We start from the raw sequence: 19,234 nt of genomic DNA on the forward strand, positions 1-19,234 counted from the left end.
TGTTCTACACCTTATACAGTTGTAATATCAATTATTAAAGGGGTTGTCCACAACTCGGACAAAAGCTTCTCATTCTGAGTGTTTGTCCATGGTATAATAAACACACCTATACTCACGTCCACTGCCGGCACTGTTCCAGCGGTGTCAGCACTCGCTATCCTGGGGCTTATGTGAGGTTGTGACATCACACGAGCCCTGTAAATAATCAGTGCTGGCTTCATTGTAACCGCCTTTGGACGTATCGAACATCAACAGGAAGCCAGGGCTGCAGTTGCTTTCTGACTTCTATACATTTGAAGGCGGGGTCAGTGAGGTCAGCGCTGATTGGGCGCAATGCTCGCCTGACGTCACAACCTCACTTTGAGTCCCGGGACAGCGAGTGCCGACACAGCTGGAACAGCATCGGCAAAGGAGGTGAGTATAGATGTTTTTATTTTAACGGGGGAAACACTCAGATTGAGAAGGGGATGTTCGAGAGGTGGAGAACCCCTTTAAACCCTTCATTGCAAATTTGGTTTACTAGCTAAATTTACAAACGTAATAAACCAATAAAAGAACAATGTAAATAGCTCAATACAACCAACATAACAAAGCAAAATGCCACTTTTACTGACTACTGCAGTTTTATTTTTATTTACCCCTTCATGTCAAGCTTCTTTAGTACTTATTAAAGCCCCTCTGGCTGTTATGACCTGCTACTAACATGACGTATAGCTAGAGGGAAGCTTCTAGCAGGGTTTCTTCGAAGTATTAGCCCATTCTTCATGGACAATGGTTTCCAATCCACTAATATTCTTGCGTTTTCTGCAACCCCCTTCTTCAAATATCACCACAGATTTTCTAAGGGGTTCTTGTCAGTTGATTGTGACGGCTACACCAGAATCTTCCAGGACTTCTTCCCAAACCAAGCCTTTGTGGACTTTGTATTCTTGGAATCATTATCCAGTTGGAAAGTCCAATGACGCCCAAGCTTCAGCTCTTACAGAAGCCATTATGTTGTCGCCTAGGATTTCCTGATACTTGAATGAATCCATCTTGCTCTTTATACATTGGGCGTTTCCAGTGACAGAGCAAGAAAAGCAGCTTCATAGCATCACTGAGCCACCATCATGCTTCACTGTAGGCATTACTGAGCTACCACCATACTTCACTGTAGGCATCACCAAGCCTCTTCTATGCTTTGCCTTAAACAATACTGAGCCACCTTCAAGCTTTTGCCAAGCTTCATGATAGACCATCACCAAGCCAAAGCCATGATTCACTTTTAAGAAACATCAAGCCACTGCTATGCTTTACTATAGGCTGAGTGTTTTTTTCAGCATATGCTTTATTCTTCCTCCTACAGGCATAAAGCCGATTTATAGGCCCCAACAATTCCAGGCATATTTCCTCAGTCCATATCTTTTTATGGTTTTGAGCACAATGCAGCTGACTTATGGCTTATGCTTTTTCGTCTTGGATATTGTGCATGGAGACCTTTAGCAATTAGTATGCACCTTACTGTACAAACTAAAATTTCTTTTGCAGTCACTTAAGGGTTTAGAACCCTTGACTCTGGTGGCAGCCAGTGACAGCTTCCTGCCACGTCCAGGTGTTCCTATAACTTTGAGCTTGTGAACTTTGCTTCCAACTGTATCTCTAGGAACATTCAACACACTTGCATCTTTTTTGTATAATTTTCATTGCTTGTACAAAGCAATTATTTCTTCCCCTATGTTTATGGTCTACTCTCTCTTGAAAACCCAAGAATATTAGTGAACTGGAAGCCATTGCACATGAGAAATGAGCTAAGGTTCCCCAGGAACGCTGCCAGAAGCTGGCGTCTGACTAGGTATAATCTTAGCAGCAGGTCATAACAGCCAGAGAAGTAGCAGGTCATAACAGCCAGAGAAGTAGCAGGTCATAACAGCCAGAGGGGCTCTGCTAAGTACTAGAGACGCTTGTTATTAAAAGGTGAGTAACTCAAACATTTCAATAGTCAGTAAAAGTGTCATTTTGAGCTGAATTTGGAGAAACCACTTGTTATATTAGATGCGTTGAGCTATTTACATTGGTTTATTATGAACAGCCGAAAGTTTGCATATGTTGCTAATAAACCTAATTGTCAATGGGGGGGGTGAATTATTTTGATTGCAACTGTAGAGTCGACATGAACAAATAGATCTGCCCTGGCATAGGCAGATTTGTTGTGTTTGACCTTGTCTTTTTGCCCATAATCACAAAATTTACAAATCCATTTATCTATAGTTTTTCTGATTATTTTTCACCTCTTTTACCTCATTAGAGATTTAAAAAAAAAAATTATAGCTAAACTTTTTCCAATATAAATGCGTGTTTTACCTATTGTGAAAGAAAAATTGGATTGTATTTATAGGAGGCAGAGGAAGGAGAGTCATAGGCAGCAGTTGCACCCTACTCAGGTGTCTATATGGCCCAAATGCTATAAACAAAAACATGCAGAAGCCAAAATCTGCTTGAGGCCATGTTCACACGTTCAGTATTTGACATCATTATTTGTTAGCCAAAACCAGGAGTGGGTGATAAATACAGAAGTGGTGACGTGTTTCTATTATACTTTTCCTCTGATTGTTCCACTCTTGGTTTTGGCTTACAAATACTGATAGTGTGACCATAGCCTAAAATTTGGCCCCTCTGTATTCTGTACATCACATGCCCTGGATATCTCACCTCAACATAGTGCAACAGCACCACCTACTGGCCAAAAATATTAATTGCATTCAAATGCATTGGTGGGTGCACCCCGTTGCCCTGAATAGATAGGAAGAATGCTATACTCAAAACTATTCTCTTCCCGCATTAGGACATGAATTAAAACCCTGGAAAGGGGTCCAGAGCTCAGCTCCCTCCAAACTTGGCTGTTCCTAAAAGCCAGGGCCAGAGTCCAATTTATCAAAATATAGAATTAATTAAAAATAAAAACGCACCCTCAACTCCCTAAAAAATGTAATAAGAAGCATCAAAAGCATAATATGTATACAAAATCAGTATCAATAAAAATGTCAGCTCACATCGAAAAAAAAACAAGCCCTCACTCTCCACAAGCCCCATCAGCAGAAAAATAAAAACGTTACGGGTGTCGGAAAATGGTGACACAAATAGAAACTTTTTTTTTTTAAATATTCTGAATGTTTTTTCATCACTTAAATATAAAAAAAATCCATGCATGATTACTAACGACATAATGGGTCTGACCTCGACAAAAAACCTTAAATCCTTAAACTCATCCCGCAAAAAAAACAGACCCTCGTACACCTCTAATGATGGAAAAATGAAATAGTTATGGCTTTTGGAAGAAAATTAGAAAAAAAACTAAACATTCTCTGGTCCTTAAAGAGAATCCATAACCAGGTTTTTACTTGCCCACCTGAGATCGGCATAACAGAGACCCTGATACCAGTGATGTGTCACTTACTGGGCTGCTTGCTGTAGTTTTGATATCTGTTTTCTCTGCTGCAGATCTAGCAGTTCTCTGCTTGCAGTATATATAATAAGCAATCAGATGATCACAGGCTAAAATTCCATGGAGGGACTGAATAATGTAAAAAAAAAAAGTTTTTAAAAATATATATTCAAAAAAGCGATCGAGCTCTGTATAACCCCGCTCACATCACTGATTAGCAGCTTTCCTTCTACACTGTGCATAGGCAGAAAGCTACCGGTCAGTGGTGGGGGTGAGGTTATACAGCGCTGAGGAATATGGAGGACTACATGGCAGCAGGTTTACTAGTCCTCTAGTGATAATCGTCTGCTGATAAAAAAGTAATTTTATCAAAGTATAGCAAGCAGTCTAGTAAGTGACACATCGCTGGAATCAGGGTCTCTGCTCCTACAAAACCTGGCAATAGATTCCCTCTATAGGGCTATAGAAAAGAAAAAAGGACTTGTATCCATTTTCTGCACGGTTCAATAATAAATGGAAATAATAGCTGGAGGCTTGTAGAATTTCTAGAGCTGCACTCATAATTCTGCTGTCTTCAGAGGTGAAATCTCCAATCATTTGCTGCTGATGTAAATCTGATGTCCGGACAAAGTTTGCTATGGCGATTTGTGTTCTCCTTTGAGCTTATTTACAGAAATACAGTAATCTAACATAGGCGAAAGTAAATCACCCCTATATAAGGAGAGCTCAAATCAACTGCTTTGGGTGTATTTGTCCACAAGCTTGCTGACAGTTTCCAATAATAACCAGCAGAATTGTGAATGTAGCTCTGGTGTATATCACAGGCTGTAGCTCCTGGTCAGAACATGATACATATTTACATACAATGTAGGGGAATATTGTCCCAATATGTAATGTATATCACCCCGGGAACAACAAGATACAGTCAAAATAAGACCTTTAATCTACGCAACTGAAAGAAATACAAATAGATTCATTTCTCAATCGTCGTCCTCTTCATCTTCCTCCTCTTCCTCCTCCTCTGCCTCCTCCGCAGCAGCTGCCGCCTCTTCCTGTGCAGCCTTCAGAGCCTGTTCCTCCTCGACTGTGGGGTCCACTCCCTCGCTAATTTCTGGCCCACTTGGATACTCTAGTTGGGGTGGAGGCGGTGCGGGGGGGCTGTATCCTTCAGGGCTGTACTTCATGCCCCACCCAAAGTAGATGTTTTCAAACTTCCTGGGAATTAACCAAAATCAGGATGAAACGTGACAGTGAAAAATGCAACAAATGAATAGTAACCTCACTACATTTTATTAGCTTAAAAAGAGTCCAATAGTTCTCCTAAAATTAAAGAAAAAATACATACTTGCTTATTGGACCCCTGTGGCACCTTCATACTGTTCCCAGTGTTTTTGGCCTGGCTTTCTCTACTGGCAGGGTGGCATCAGTTACCAATGCAACCAATCAGCAGCTACCTAATCGGCAGCAGCGAAAATGGACTCCTAGCTTTTTCTTCTGGCTCATATGGAGCATGAAGTGTGGCTGCAGGGGTCGACCGGTTGCCACTTGTCACAAAATAAACCATGGGTATAAACAGCAGCAGTACAGAGGAGCAATGGGGGTCCGGTGGGTGACAATGCACTCACTTCAGTTCAAATACGTACTTGGGGCTAGAAATGGTGTAGGCTCCGGGCCACAGGTTAGAGCGCAGAACGGCCAGCGCGTACTGCGGGATGTGCGTGGAGGAGACGTATGCCGTCCATGGAGGTGTATTGTTGATCTCTGGGGAAAAAGAAGGGAATACATGTAACACATTCTTATATATGTGGAGGAAAACGATGTAATAAGCAGGTGAGGCTGAGGGTTAGATGGCAACAAGTGTCACGCCCCACTGCAACTAAAGACTGTCCATGGGGTAACGGAGCGGCCTGTCGTGTGCCAAGATGTGATCATTGCAAAAAAAACACCTAGAGGTATTAAAGGCTACTTGTGACTGACGAGATCAGTCTGTAATTTGGCTGCTTCGTTTCACAGCCAATTGTGCTCGGAATTAGTCATGTGACGGCAATTGTGATTGGTCAAAAACCTGTCTTTAACTCTACCAAAGTTACCGCACCATCCAAACCTAAAACTAAGGCCTTATTCACACGTCAGTCATCAGTCCATGAATTATCACAGAATGATCAATCCGTGCAAAATGGTAGAGACTTCTCCCATCTTCATCCAAGTGTCTACGGGTCAGTGAAAAACATCGGACCTCACTCGGATTTCATTTTCATGGAGTGACAGAATGGAGGAAGGGGAGAGACTTTTTTATCTCTATGTCCAAGAAAAACTGATGCCACTCTGATCAGACTCTGATCGGAATAATCTGACTGATGTGGAGAAATCGGAATCTACCCTGAGGGCGCAGTTAGACGGCCGTATAAATCGGAGCGAGATCGGATCGCCGTGCACAGACTGGCCAGCATCTCTCCAAACCCAAGTGTGACAGCTGCATAGAAATACATGAAGCTGTCATGCTCGGGTCGGGAGAGCCGCCAGCCAGTCACTACGGTCCGATTTATACGGCCGTCTGACTGCGACCTATTTGTGAGCCATGACCTTTATTATCTCTGACACTTACATGTCATCTGTTACACAGAAGGTCTTCTACATACTGAGCCCCTTGCCACTTATTTTCTCCTATGCTCCAATGAAGGATTCTCGTAGCCCAGGCATAGAATTGTGAATGTGTATGGACCATGGGTTTAGGTGATTTTTTCATCCACTCTTAGTGCTATAGTTATACGCAGATGTTACCGGGGTTCAGGTATGACGACACATTGATTAGGATTGTATTCAATGTTATATGAAGTTCTGGTACCTGCATCTTCTGAGAGCGGGGTTAGCAGTGGAGGCCCTACTTCAGGTTCTGGTTCCTCTTCATCCTCCTTCTCCTCCTCCTCTCCTTCTTCTTCTTCTAACTCTTCCTCGGATTTCACCGCCGTATTCAGCCAAACACATCGGCCCTGAAAGGGAAGAAATAAATGTAAAGACGACACAAAGGTAGACCTTATAGCTATGCGGTATCATGGATGACAGTCTTCTCACCTGTGGGAGGATATGCTGAACATGATGAACCCAACTAGACAAGCTCTCCACCAGGTCTGGCACCGGAATGCCCTCAAATTCTGGGTTCTCCTCATAGGTGTCCCTTGTTCCCCCTTCCTCCTCTTCTTCACCTTCCTCTTCTCCAAACTGATAGTAGCCCAAGGGACTGACATGGGTTCCTGCAGAGATCCGAGCGATCTGTGTACGCAGAAGGTTAGCTTCGCTCCCCGGAAATGGTGGATAGGTGATGACTGGGGCATCGAGACTTCCAGTGAAGAGGCGCCGGATCTGTTTCCAACGAATGATGAATGTGAGACACAGACGAGGACAAAACTGAAAACCACAACATGTGAATATGATCAGATACCTGTCGTGCGATTGTGATCTGTGCCGGCGTCACAGGTGGAAGTCGGATCCATTCTGCCCCAGCTTCAGTACATACAAAGTACACGTACTTATTGGCTCCCGCGCCATTGTCCTCACGTGGCACCACAGGGGGAGGACGGTACGTAGATTTAGGGGGCAAGTCTTCCGCCTCTTCTTTCTCCTCCTCATCTTCCTCCTCCTCTGCTGTTGCCTTCTCTTCTTCTTCCACATTGTCTTCTGCCTCTTCATCTTCACCTTCACAAAACTGCACCTCTGCCACTAAGTAACTACCCCCGGTGCCTAAGATCTTGCCCCAGAAGCGGCAATACTGGAGTGGACGGTTGTCAGTGAGTCGTTTCATGGCAAGGGCTATCCGGACGGTCTCATCTCGCCCTAGGCTCACCCCTCCTTGTTGGAGCAGATGAGCGAGGTCGTACAGGTTAGGCAGGGGCGACTCTGTCTGCGAATGGAAATGAAGAGGCATGTTTTAGAAATCTGGGGTGACATTACCAGGAACATGCAGAATGCAAGAAGCGGACAGTGTACAGTAAAGTAGTCGTGGTGCATGTTAGGGACCTGCCAAAAGATGCTGCAAATATCCATTAACCCCTACAGGAAGAACCATTTTTCTGTTATTTGCGCTTTTGGTACTTCCTCCCCTTCTTCCAAGAGCCATACATTTTTATTTTTCAATCGACATGAGGGCTTGTTTTTTTACCATATAATGTACTAAAATATGGGAAAAAATACAAGTGTGGAGGAATGGTGATCCTCCCCCCCCCTTCACACACCTACGATACCGACAATGATATCTTGGTTTTGTTTTCACAGCATTCATTGTGTGAAATGACCTGGTAACTTAATTCTCGGAGGGCAATATGCTTACGGTGATATCAAACTTGTATAGTTTTTTTTTTTAATTTAACCCCCTCACGACCGATGACGTATATTTATGTCATCGGCTGTGTCCCTGCCTTTGCTGCAGGCTCACACGCTGAGCCCACATTTTTCCCTGCACTAGATGCCATCAAGTGTATCTAACCAGTTAAATGCCGCTGTCAATCGCTTACAATGGCATTTAAAGGGAATCTGTCAGCAGGTTTTATGCTATATATCATCTCCTGAGGAAGAAGTACTAGTGACTTTAAAATGCGTTGGGTATAAAACTATCATCTTTATCTCCAATGCGCCTGGACATTCATTTCTACAGCAGCACAAATGATATCCACAAAAATTCCTAAATTGAATATCCTGAGTCGGTCACCAGTTTGACCAGTGGATCTGCGGCAGCTGTTAAACTCTGATGAGTTTTTATGCTTTAATCTGGGAAACACTAGGTGAGTGCAATCTCATTGTTTATCTCAAAATCTCCGTCGGATAAGGCCCTATTGTGCTTTTCTTTCCTGCAGTATCCTTGAAAGTGCACAATATGGCAGATTGAATGGTGTCATTCAAGAGTACAACTTGTCCCGCAAAAAACAAGCCCTTATACGGCTATATGGCTGGAAAAATAAAAAAAGATGGCTCTTGGAAGAAGTAGAGCAAAAACAAAAATGAAAAACATAGCCCAAGAGGGGAATGTCAGCCGTAACAGAACAGGCATCTGCCGTGTATAATGGCACAGACAGGCGGTAGTATTACTCGCGCAAGGATCGCATCGCAATCCTTGGACTGGCCGTCGGCTCTCCTGACCTGAGCGTGACAGAATGTATTTCTATGCAGCTGCCAGTTCGCGCGAGTAATAAAACCGTCTGACTGTGCCCTAAAAAGGGCTCAGGTTCTAAGCGCGCTTCATTCACAGGGATCCCATACTGGACGTACCAGTATGTCATATGTCAGGAAGGAGTTAAAGGAAATGTTTTGTCTGGACACCTAGTGAGAACCCGCTGGTGCTGGTGAGACCATGGGAAGTGCAGCTGAAATGCAGCAATCAATCAGCAGCAATCAATCAGCAGCAATCAATCAGCAGCAATCAGCAGCAGGACAGTGATTTACCATTCTGCCCTAGAGCGACCACTACAGGGGAAATGTGATATTACAGGACGCCCACCTACATGAATGGACATGGTGGATAAGTTGCACTGTGTATTTTAGAGCGGAAGACGAATTTGTTGTTTAGGAGGAGGGCGACAATGTGACCCTAACAACAAACTAAGGCTACGTTCACATTTGCGTTGTGCGCCGCAGCGTCGTCGCCGCAACGCACAACGCAAACAAAAACGCAGTTGCGTTTTGAACAAAAAAAATGCAGCGTTTTGCGCCGCATGCGTTTTTTTTGCATTGAGTCATTCTTCATCCCCCCCAAGTCTAGACAATGTTTTGCATTTTTTATTGAAAAACGCATGCGTCGTACAACGCACCACGACGCAAGTACTTGCGTCGTCTGCGTTGTCAATACAAGTCAATGGGAAAAAAGGCGCATCGACGACGCAAACACGACGCATGCGTTTTTTAAAAAGTCTGCGCCGCCCAAAAAATGCAACATGTTGCGTTTGCCGCGCCCTGACAGGTGCGCCCTAACGCTGCATGCGGCGTACAACGCACCAAAACGCATGACAACGCATGTACATGCAGCGCCATGCGGCCCCAATGTTAAAGATAGGGCCGCACGACGCATGCGTTTTGTTGCGGCGACGACGCTGCGGCGCACAACGCAAATGTGAACGTAGCCTTAGCTCTGCTGTGATGACAGCGCTGATGTTCCTTCTCTAACATCCGCTCACCATTTCCCCATCTCCTTCAGTCTCGTCAGGTTCTCCTCCGCCACGAGAGAACAGCGCACGCAGAGATTCTGCCTTATTAAACGAGGGGGGCTCTTCCGTCAGGGGCCGCAGCGACTCCAGTCCTCTGTTCAGTCTTGACCAATGCAGTTCTGCACTCATCTGCTCCAGGGTCTCCAGGGCATTAGGGGGGCGCTCCGACAGGATCCGGGACAGAAGGGCTGAGAGGTGTTCATATCTGCGGGAAAAACACGCGGGTCACATATTGCTATAGTAAGATATTATACATATATTACTCTGATGCTCTTTAGTCCCTATAAGGCCGGCGTCACACTGGCGTGTTTTACGGATGTATGAGAGGTGCAGAAAATACGGATTGCATATGGTACAATGATTCTCTATGGCCCAGCTCCTATCTGCCGTATTTTACGGATCCGTATTATACGGTCTTGTACGGCCGTAGAAAATCGCAGCATGCTGCGTTTGTCAGCGTATTGCGCAAAAAATCCGCCAATGAAAGTCTATGGGGGCGAGAAAATTACGGATTACACATGGACCAGCAGTGTGACTTGCGAGAAATACGCAGCGGTGTTCTCTAGAAAAGCCGGTAATTCAGTGCGGTGTACAGTAAAATCACACTGACAGAATAGAATAGAATAGGCAGAATAAATGTCTACACATAGAATAGGTGTATATATATATATACATATATATATATATATATATATATGTCAGTGAGACACATATATATATATAAATTTATATTTAATTCAGCGCTAGATAGCAGAATAGTCGGTAATTCAATTGCCGGCTTTTCCTCTCTCCTTCACAAACCCGACAGGATATGAGACATGGTTTACATACAGTAAACCATCTCATATCCCTTCTTTTATTACAAATTCCTCTTTACTAATGTAACAAATGTCTTGGTGTCAAATTTGGGGGCTCTAGCTATTAAATTAAAGGGTTAAATCGCAGAAAAAAATGGCGTGGACTCCCGCGCAATTTTCTCCGCCAGAGTGAAAAAGCCAGTGACTAAGGGCAGATATTAATAGCCTATAGAGGGACCATGGTTATTGCCCCCCCCCCTGGCTACACACATCTGCCCCCAGCCACCCCAGAAAAGGCACATCTGGAAGATGCGCCTATTCTGGCACTTAGCCTCTCTCTTCCCACTCTCCTGTAGCAGAGGGATATGCGGTAATGAAGGGTTAGGCTACTTTCACACTAGCGTCGGGCTCGGCCCGTCGCAGTGCGTCGGGCCGAGGTTCCCGACGCTAGCGTTGTCTCCGCCGCACAACGGGGGCAGCGGATGCATTTTTCCAGCGCATCCGCTGCCCCATTGTGAGGTGCGGGGAAGTGCGGGGAGGTGGGGGCGGAATTCCGGCCGCGCATGCACGGTCGGAAAAAGCGGACTGTCGGGAGCAAAAAACGTTACATGTAACGTTTTTTGCTCCCGACGGTCCGCCACAGCACGGCGCAACCGTCGCACAACGGTTGCGACGTGTGTCATTGCGTCGCAAATGCGTCGCTAATGTTAGTCAATGCAGAAAAAACGCATCCTGCAAGCACTTTAGCAGGATGCGTTTTTTCGGCAAAACGACGCATTGTGACGGAATGCAGTTAACGCCAGTGTGAAAGTAGCCTTAGTGTCACCTTGCTATTGTAAGGTGACATTAAGCCAGATTAATAATGGAGAGGTGTCAATTATGACACCTATCCATTATTAATCCAATAGTACGAAATGGTTAATAAAACACACACACATTATTAAAAAGTATTTTAATGAAATAAAGACACAGGGTGTTTTAATATTTTATTAGGCTACTTTCACACTAGCGTTAACTGCAATACGTCGCAAATGCGTCGTTTTGCCGAAAATACGCATCCAGCAAAAGTTCTTGCTGGATACGTTTTTTCGTCATAGACTAACATTAGCGACGCATTAGCGACGCATTTGCGACGCATTGCCAAACGTCGCGTCCGTTTTGTGACGCTTGGGCGTGTGTTAGCGGACCATCGGGAGAAAAAAACCTTACATGTAACGTTTTTTGCTCGCGACGGTCCGCTTTTTCCGACCGCGCATGCGCGGCTGGAACTCCGCCCCCACCTCCCCGCACTTCCCCGCACCTCACAATGGGGCAGCGGATGCGTTGGAAAAATACATCCGCTGCCCCCGTTGTGCGGCGGAGACCACGCTAGCGTCGGGAACGTCGGCCCGACGCACAGCGACGGGCCTTTCCCGACGCTAGTGTGAAAGTAGCCTTATACTCTTAATCCACCTGAAGCCCCTTGTCACCTGAAATAAAGTTAAACAAAACAAACAACAATATTCCATACCTTCCGTCGTTCAGTCTTGTCCCACGCTGTAAATCCATCTGAAGGGGTTAAATGATTTTACACCCAGGTGCTCTGCTAATGCAGCTGTGCTCCTGTCTGTAAAACTTGGTGAATGAATGGAATGCAGGGGAATGTACTGTAGCTACCTCGAGTCGCGGTGATGCGCCCTCTGCTGGATGAACTCATATGAACTCGAGCCTGGGAACTTTTCAGAATATTTTCCCACGCTTGTTATACATGTTCCCAGGCAGAACACGACTAGAACACTGCATCCACATAAGCCGAGGCGGCTCCTCACTGCATCCACATAAGCAGGAGCGGCTCCTCGCTGCATCCACAAAAGCCGGAGCGGCTCCTCACTGCATCCACATAAGCCAGAGCGGCTCCTCACTGCATCCACATAAGCCGAGGCAGCTCCTCACTGCATCCACATAAGCAGGAGCGGCTCCTCGCTTCATCCACATAAGCCCGAGAGGCTCCTCGCTTCATCCACATAAGCCGGAGAGGCTCCTCGCTGCATCCACACAAGCCGGAGCGGCTCCTCACTGCATGCACATAAGCCGGAGCGGCTCCTCGTGCATCCACACAAGCCGGAGCGGCTCCTCACTGCATGCACATAATCCACAGCGGCTCCTCACTGCATCCAAATTACCCGGAGCGGCTCCTCATTGCATCCACATAAGCAGGAGCGGCTCCTCGCTTCATCCACATAAGCCGGAGAGGCTCCTCGCTGCATCCACATAAGCCGGAGAGGCTCCTCGCTGCATCCACATAAGCAGGAGTGGCTCCTCACTGCATCCACACAAGCCGGAGCGGCTCCTCACTGCATGCACATAAGCCACAGCGGCTCCTCACTGCATCCAAATTAGCCGGAGCGGCTCCTCATTGCATCCACATAAGCCGAGGTGGCTCCTCGCTTCATCCACATAAGCAGGAGCGGCTCCTCGCTTCATCCATATAAGCCGGAGAGGCTCCTCGCTGCATCCACATAAGCAGGAGTGGCTCCTCACTGCATCCACACAAGCCGGAGCGGCTCCTCGCTTCATCCACATAAGCAGGAGCGGCTCCTCGCTTCATCCACATAAGCTGGAGAGGCTCCTCGCTGCATCCACATAAGCCGGAGCGGCTCCTCATTGCATCCACATAAGCTGAGGCGGCTCCTCGCTGCATGCACATAAGCAGGAGCGGCTCCTCGCTTCATCCACATAAGCCGGAGAGGCTCCTCGCTGCATCCACATAAGCCGGAGCGGCTCCTCATTGCATCCACATAAGCCGGAGCGGCTCCTCACTGCACGCAAATAAGCCGGAGCGGCTCCTCGCTTCATCCACATAAGCCGGAGAGGCTCCTCGCTGCATCCACATAAGCCGGAGCAGCTCCTCGCTGCATCCACATAAGCCGAAGCGGCTCCTCGCTACATCCACATAAGCCGGAGCGGCTCCTCGCTTCATCCACATAAGCCGGAGAGGCTCCTCGCTTCATCCACATAAGCAGGAGAGGCTCCTCGCTTCATCCACATAAGAAGGAGAGGCTCCTCGCTTCATCCACATAAGCCGGAGAGGCTCCTCGCTGCATCCACATAAGCAGGAGTGGCTCCTCACTGCATCCACACAAGCCGGAGCGGCTCCTCGCTTCATCCACATAAGCAGGAGCGGCTCCTCGCTTCATCCACATAAGCTGGAGAGGCTCCTCGCTGCATCCACATAAGCCGGAGCGGCTCCTCATTGCATCCACATAAGCCGAGGCGGCTCCTCGCTGCATGCACATAAGCAGGAGCGGCTCCTCGCTTCATCCACATAAGCCGGAGAGGCTCCTCGCTGCATCCACATAAGCCGGAGCGGCTCCTCATTGCATCCACATAAGTCGGAGCGGCTCCTCACTGCACGCAAATAAGCCGGAGCGGCTCCTCGCTTCATCCACATAAGCCGGAGAGGCTCCTCGCTGCATCCACATAAGCCGGAGCAGCTCCTCGCTGCATCCACATAAGCCGAAGCGGCTCCTCGCTTCATCCACATAAGCCGAAGCGGCTCCTCGCTACATCCACATAAGCCGGAGCGGCTCCTCGCTACATCCACATAAGCCGAAGCAGCTCCTCGCTGCATCCACATAAGCCGAAGCGGCTCCTCGCTACATCCACATAAGCCGGAGCGGCTCCTCGCTTCATCCACATAAGCCAGAGAGGCTCCTCGCTTCATCCACATAAGCAGGAGAGGCTCCTCGCTTCATCCACATAAGCAGGAGAGGCTCCTCGCTTCATCCACATAAGCCACAGCGGCTCCTCGCTGCATCCACATAAGCCACAGCGGCTCCTCACTGCATCCACATAAGCCACAGCGGCTCCTCGCTGCATCCACATAACCGAAGCGGCTCCTCACTGCATCCACATAAGCCGGAGCGGCTCCTCGCTACATCCACATAAGCCGAAGCAGCTCCTCGCTGCATCCACATAAGCCGAAGCGGCTCCTCGCTACATCCACATAAGCCGGAGCGGCTCCTCGCTTCATCCACATAAGCCGGAGAGGCTCCTCGCTTCATCCACATAAGCAGGAGAGGCTCCTCGCTTCATCCACATAAGCAGGAGAGGCTCCTCGCTTCATCCACATAAGCCACAGCGGCTCCTCGCTGCATCCACATAAGCCACAGCGGCTCCTCGCTGCATCCACATAACTGAAGCGGCTCCTCACTGCATCCACATAAGCCGGAGCGGCTCCTCGCTACATCCACATAAGCCGAAGCAGCTCCTCGCTGCATCCACATAAGCCGAAGCGGCTCCTCGCTTCATCCACATAAGCCGGAGCGGCTCCTCGCTTCATCCACATAAGCCGGAGAGGCTCCTCGCTTCATCCACATAAGCAGGAGAGGCTCCTCGCTTCATCCACATAAGCAGGAGAGGCTCCTCGCTTCATCCACATAAGCCGGAGAGGCTCCTCGCTTCATCCACATAAGCAGGAGAGGCTCCTCGCTTCATCCACATAAGCAGGAGAGGCTCCTCGCTTCATCCACATAAGCCGGAGAGGCTCCTCGCTTCATCCACATAAGCAGGAGAGGCTCCTCGCTTCATCCACATAAGCCACAGCGGCTCCTCGCTTCATCCACATAAGCCACAGCGGCTCCTCGCTGCATCCACATAACCGAAGCGGCTCCTCACTGCATCCACATAAGCCGGAGCGGCTCCTCGCTACATCCACATAAGCCGAAGCAGCTCCTCGCTGCATCCACATAAGCCGAAGCGGCTCCTCGCTTCATCCACATAAGCCGGAGCGGCTCCTCGCTTCATCCACATAAGCCGGAGAGGCTCCTCGCTTCATCCACATAAGCAGGAGAGACTCCTCGCTTCATCCACATAAGCAGGAGAGGCTCCTCGCTTCATCCACATAAGCAGGAGAGGCTCCTCGCTTCATCCACATAATCCACAGCGGCTCCTCGCTGCATCCACATAAGCCACAGCGGCTCCTCGCTGCATCCACATAACCGAAGCGGCTCCTCACTGCATCCACATAAGCCGGAGCGGCTCCTCTTCTGCAATGGAGAAGCATCAAAACTGCTTATCTGTAGCGACCAATCAGATTCCAGCTTTCATTTTCCAGGAACCAAGTGGAAAAAGAAAGTAGCAATCTGATTGGTCGCTATCCTCTTCTTTTACTTTATTTCATCTCCCCCTTGTGTTATGATCCAGCATGTGTAGAACCATAAATCCCAGCATGCCCACCTGTCTTTTACATACTCTCCACCAGGCTCCGCACTTACAGGCTGACTCCGGACGGACCCGCTTGTAGTAAATAGGCTTTGGCATTCTTAATCTGCAGCTCCCGCGGATCAGGTGCGACCTCCGCCGGGGTCTCCGACATCTTCACCGATCCTTACAAAAGAGAGAGACCCCCGATAACGGACGGTATCAGAACAGCCGCCTCTGTACACGACTTCCCTCTTTCCGCGTCTCTGGTTGCTGGGGCAACCGCTAATCCCAGGCACCGTTGCTAGGCGCTCTGTCAATACTTCTGGGTCACATGATCAAACTACGTGCGCATTGCATGCTGGAAATTGTAGTTTACTATGTTGGAAATGTATTCCAGACCACTGTGGTGATAACTTATGATATCATCACCAGGGCCGTATTTAGAGTTTCTGCTGCCCTAGGCACTTTTAGCGCTGCCTCCCCCTTTGGTGAGCATGACACTATCTGCAGTGACTTTGGCAAGAATCGCTGATGTGAAAGTCGCCTTTTGCAGCAGATCGGGCAGTTTTTCTGCATTTGCCGTGTAACGGATCACTTACAGCAACACTGTGTTCGGCCTCATTCATTCCCTATGGGATTTGCGGCACTTGCCGTGATCTGGCAAATGCGGTACCATACCCCCCAACTTTTGATAAAGGGAAGGAGGTATAAAATTTGGCAAATTTTAGGCCATGCCTCTGACCACACCCATTTCACAACTAGTCACACCCATATCCACTTCCCAACCACAGCCATTTAGCACTGCTGATCACGCTGTTTCATATACAATAATTATAAACAAGAAAAAATATGGCCACACAGTGCTCCATACTGTATAATGGCCACACATGATGCTCCATACTGTATAATGGTCCCACATGATGCTCCATACTGTATAATGGCCATACATGATGCTCCATACTGTATAATGGCCACACATGATGCTCCATACTGTATAATGGCCACACATGATGCTCCATACTGTATAATGGCCCCACATGATGCTCCATACTGTATAATGGCCACGCATGATGCTCCATACTGTATAACGGCCACACATGATGCTCAATACTGTATAATGGCCACACACAGTTCTCCATACTGTATAATGATCCCACATGATGCTCAATACTGTATAATGGCCACATATGATGCTCCATATTGTATAATGGCCACACATGATGCTCCATACTGTATAATGGCCACGCATGATGCTCCATACTGTATAACGGCCACACATGATGCTCAATACTGTATAATAGCCACACACAGTTCTCCATACTGTATAATGATCCCACATGATGCTCAATACTGTATAATGGCCGCACATGATGCTCCATACTGTATAACGGCCCCACATGATGCTCCATACTGTATAATGGCCACGCATGATGCTCCATACTGTATAAGGGCCACACATGATGCTCAATACTGTATAATGGCCACACACAGTTCTCCATACTGTATAATGATCCCACATGATGCTCAATACTGTATAATGGCCACACATGATGCTCCATATTGTATAATGGCCACACATGATGCTCCATACTGTATAATGGCCACACACAGTTCTCCATACTGTATAATGATCCCACATGATGCTCAATACTGTATAATGGCCACACATGATGCTCAATACTGTATAATGGCCACACATGATGCTCAATACTGTATAATGCCCACACGGTTCTCCATACTGTATAATGATCGCACATGATGCTCAATACTGTATAATGGCCACACATGATGCTCAATACTGTATAATGCCCCCCTCCCATCCTGTATGCATGGCTCATATCCTCCCTCCTGTATGCATGGCTCATCTCCCTCCCATCCCATAGGCATGGCTCATATTCCCCCCCTCCTGTATGCATGGCTCATATTCCCCCCCTCCTGTATGCATGGCTCATATCCCCCCCCCCCGTATGCATGGCTCATATTCCCCCTCCTGTATGCATGGCTCATATTCCACCCCTGTATGCATGGCTCATATTCCCCCTCCTGTATGCATGGCTCATATTCCCCCTCCTGTATGCATGGCTCATATTCCCCCCGCTGTATGCATGGCTCATATTCCCCCCTCCTGTATGCATGGCTCATATTCCCCCCCCTGTATGCATGGCTCATATTCCCCCCCCCCTGTATGCATGGCTCATATTCCCCGCCCCTGTATGCATGGCTCATATTCCCCCCCTCCTGTATGCATGGCTCATATTCCCCCCCTGTATGCATGGCTCATTTCCCCCCCCCCTGTATGCATGGCTCATATTCCCCCTCCTGTATGCATGGCTCATATTCCCCCCCTGTGTGCATGGCTCATATTCCCCCCCCTGTATGCATGGCTCATATTCCCCCCCCCCTGTATGCATGGCTCATATTCCCCCTCCTGTATGCATGTAATAATTATAGGGGATAACTCAGGAGACTCTTTGCGTGGAACAAGACAACTACAGGACACAGTTTTATAAGTAGCAAAGTCTATATTATCACACGGTGATTCAAACAGGTGCAGAGAGAAACTCAAGTCCACAACACTTGGTGCAAATAATAAACGCAGCTTAGCAGTCTATAGGAAACTTCAGAGCAAAATGCAATCAAGCATAAAGTCTATGAAGCACAGTTATTCTTGAGGATACTTGACACGAATAAATCCTAGTCTTAGTCCAGACACAGATAGATATGCTTATAGGCAGTTCAAATCATATCTTAGCTCAATCAGGGAGGCCTGGTTAATAGTCTCAGGTTAATGCCAAGCAGCAGCAGCTTACATGTCCAGCAAATGCAAATGAAGTAAACACGAGCAGCAGATGAAGGAGGATTACTGGAAACTTGTGTATGCAGCAGGAACTCAGAGCAGAGTAGCAGGATCACCACACAGGTGTATAGCCAGGGAGTAATCAGAGACCAGGAGCTGGATGCAAGGCAGAATACTCTAGCACAGACTGAAGGCTGGGGTGGAGTTTTATAGCAGGAAGACACAGTACACATGAGACCAAAGACGCCATCTTGAAAAAGGGCAGTAATGCACAAAAGGTAAAAAATGTTCAGAGTCCTGACAATGCATGGCTCATATTCCCCCCCTGTATGCATGGCTCATATTCCCCCCTGTATGCATGGCTTATATTCCCCCTCCTGTATGCATGGCTCATATTCCCGCCCCTCCTGTATGCATGGCTCATATTCCCCCCCTCCTGTATGCATGGCTCATATTCCCCCCCCCTCCTGTATGCATGGCTCATATCCCCCCTCCTGTATGCATGGCTCATATTCCCCCCCTGTATGCATGGCTCATCTCTCAACCCCCCCCCCGCTCCCATCTTGCATGGCGCCGCTTACAGTCCTCCTTCATCCCTCCCGTCCCTTGTCCCCCGTCCCTCATACTCACCATTCTTTCCCACACCGCACGGCCATGCCGACATCCCTCTGGCTCTGTCCCGACTCATGACCTTAATGAGCGGTACCACATGACTGCTCACTCAGGACGAGCTGCAGACGCTGAGACCAGGCATCGCTGGAGCAGGGTGAGTATGACATCTTCAAGGAGGGTGGGTGGGAGGCAGGCGGGGGGCTGGGGGTCGGTTGGGAGGTAACCCACGACT

The 19,234-nt window shown here is 47.9% G+C and overlaps 1 protein-coding gene across 3 annotated transcripts in view; it reads right to left on the bottom strand.

Moving 5' to 3' along the window:
- Positions 1-4,341: 4,341 nt before the first annotated feature.
- The window catches only part of RSPH6A (radial spoke head 6 homolog A), a 56,980-nt gene continuing 42,087 nt past the window's right edge, over positions 4,342-19,234 (bottom strand). Inside the window, exons 1-7 of one of the 3 annotated variants that reach the window (XM_077285490.1) lie at positions 15,665-15,885; positions 9,583-9,817; positions 6,861-7,319; positions 6,494-6,781; positions 6,267-6,411; positions 5,065-5,182; positions 4,342-4,636 (exon numbers count right to left, since the gene is read on the bottom strand). In XM_077285490.1, the coding sequence (XP_077141605.1) occupies positions 4,402-4,636; positions 5,065-5,182; positions 6,267-6,411; positions 6,494-6,781; positions 6,861-7,319; positions 9,583-9,817; positions 15,665-15,765 (1,581 nt within the window). In that variant the 5' untranslated portion in view covers positions 15,766-15,885 and the 3' untranslated portion in view covers positions 4,342-4,401. Of the gene's footprint in view, positions 4,637-5,064; positions 5,183-6,266; positions 6,412-6,493; positions 6,782-6,860; positions 7,320-9,582; positions 9,818-15,626; positions 15,886-19,234 lie in introns of those variants that run through there. The other 2 variants (XM_077285491.1, XM_077285492.1) reach the window with 2 other exon arrangements.

This window comes from Ranitomeya variabilis, chromosome 2 (assembly GCF_051348905.1).
Source record: "Ranitomeya variabilis isolate aRanVar5 chromosome 2, aRanVar5.hap1, whole genome shotgun sequence".
Classification (NCBI taxonomy): domain Eukaryota; kingdom Metazoa; phylum Chordata; class Amphibia; order Anura; family Dendrobatidae; genus Ranitomeya; species Ranitomeya variabilis.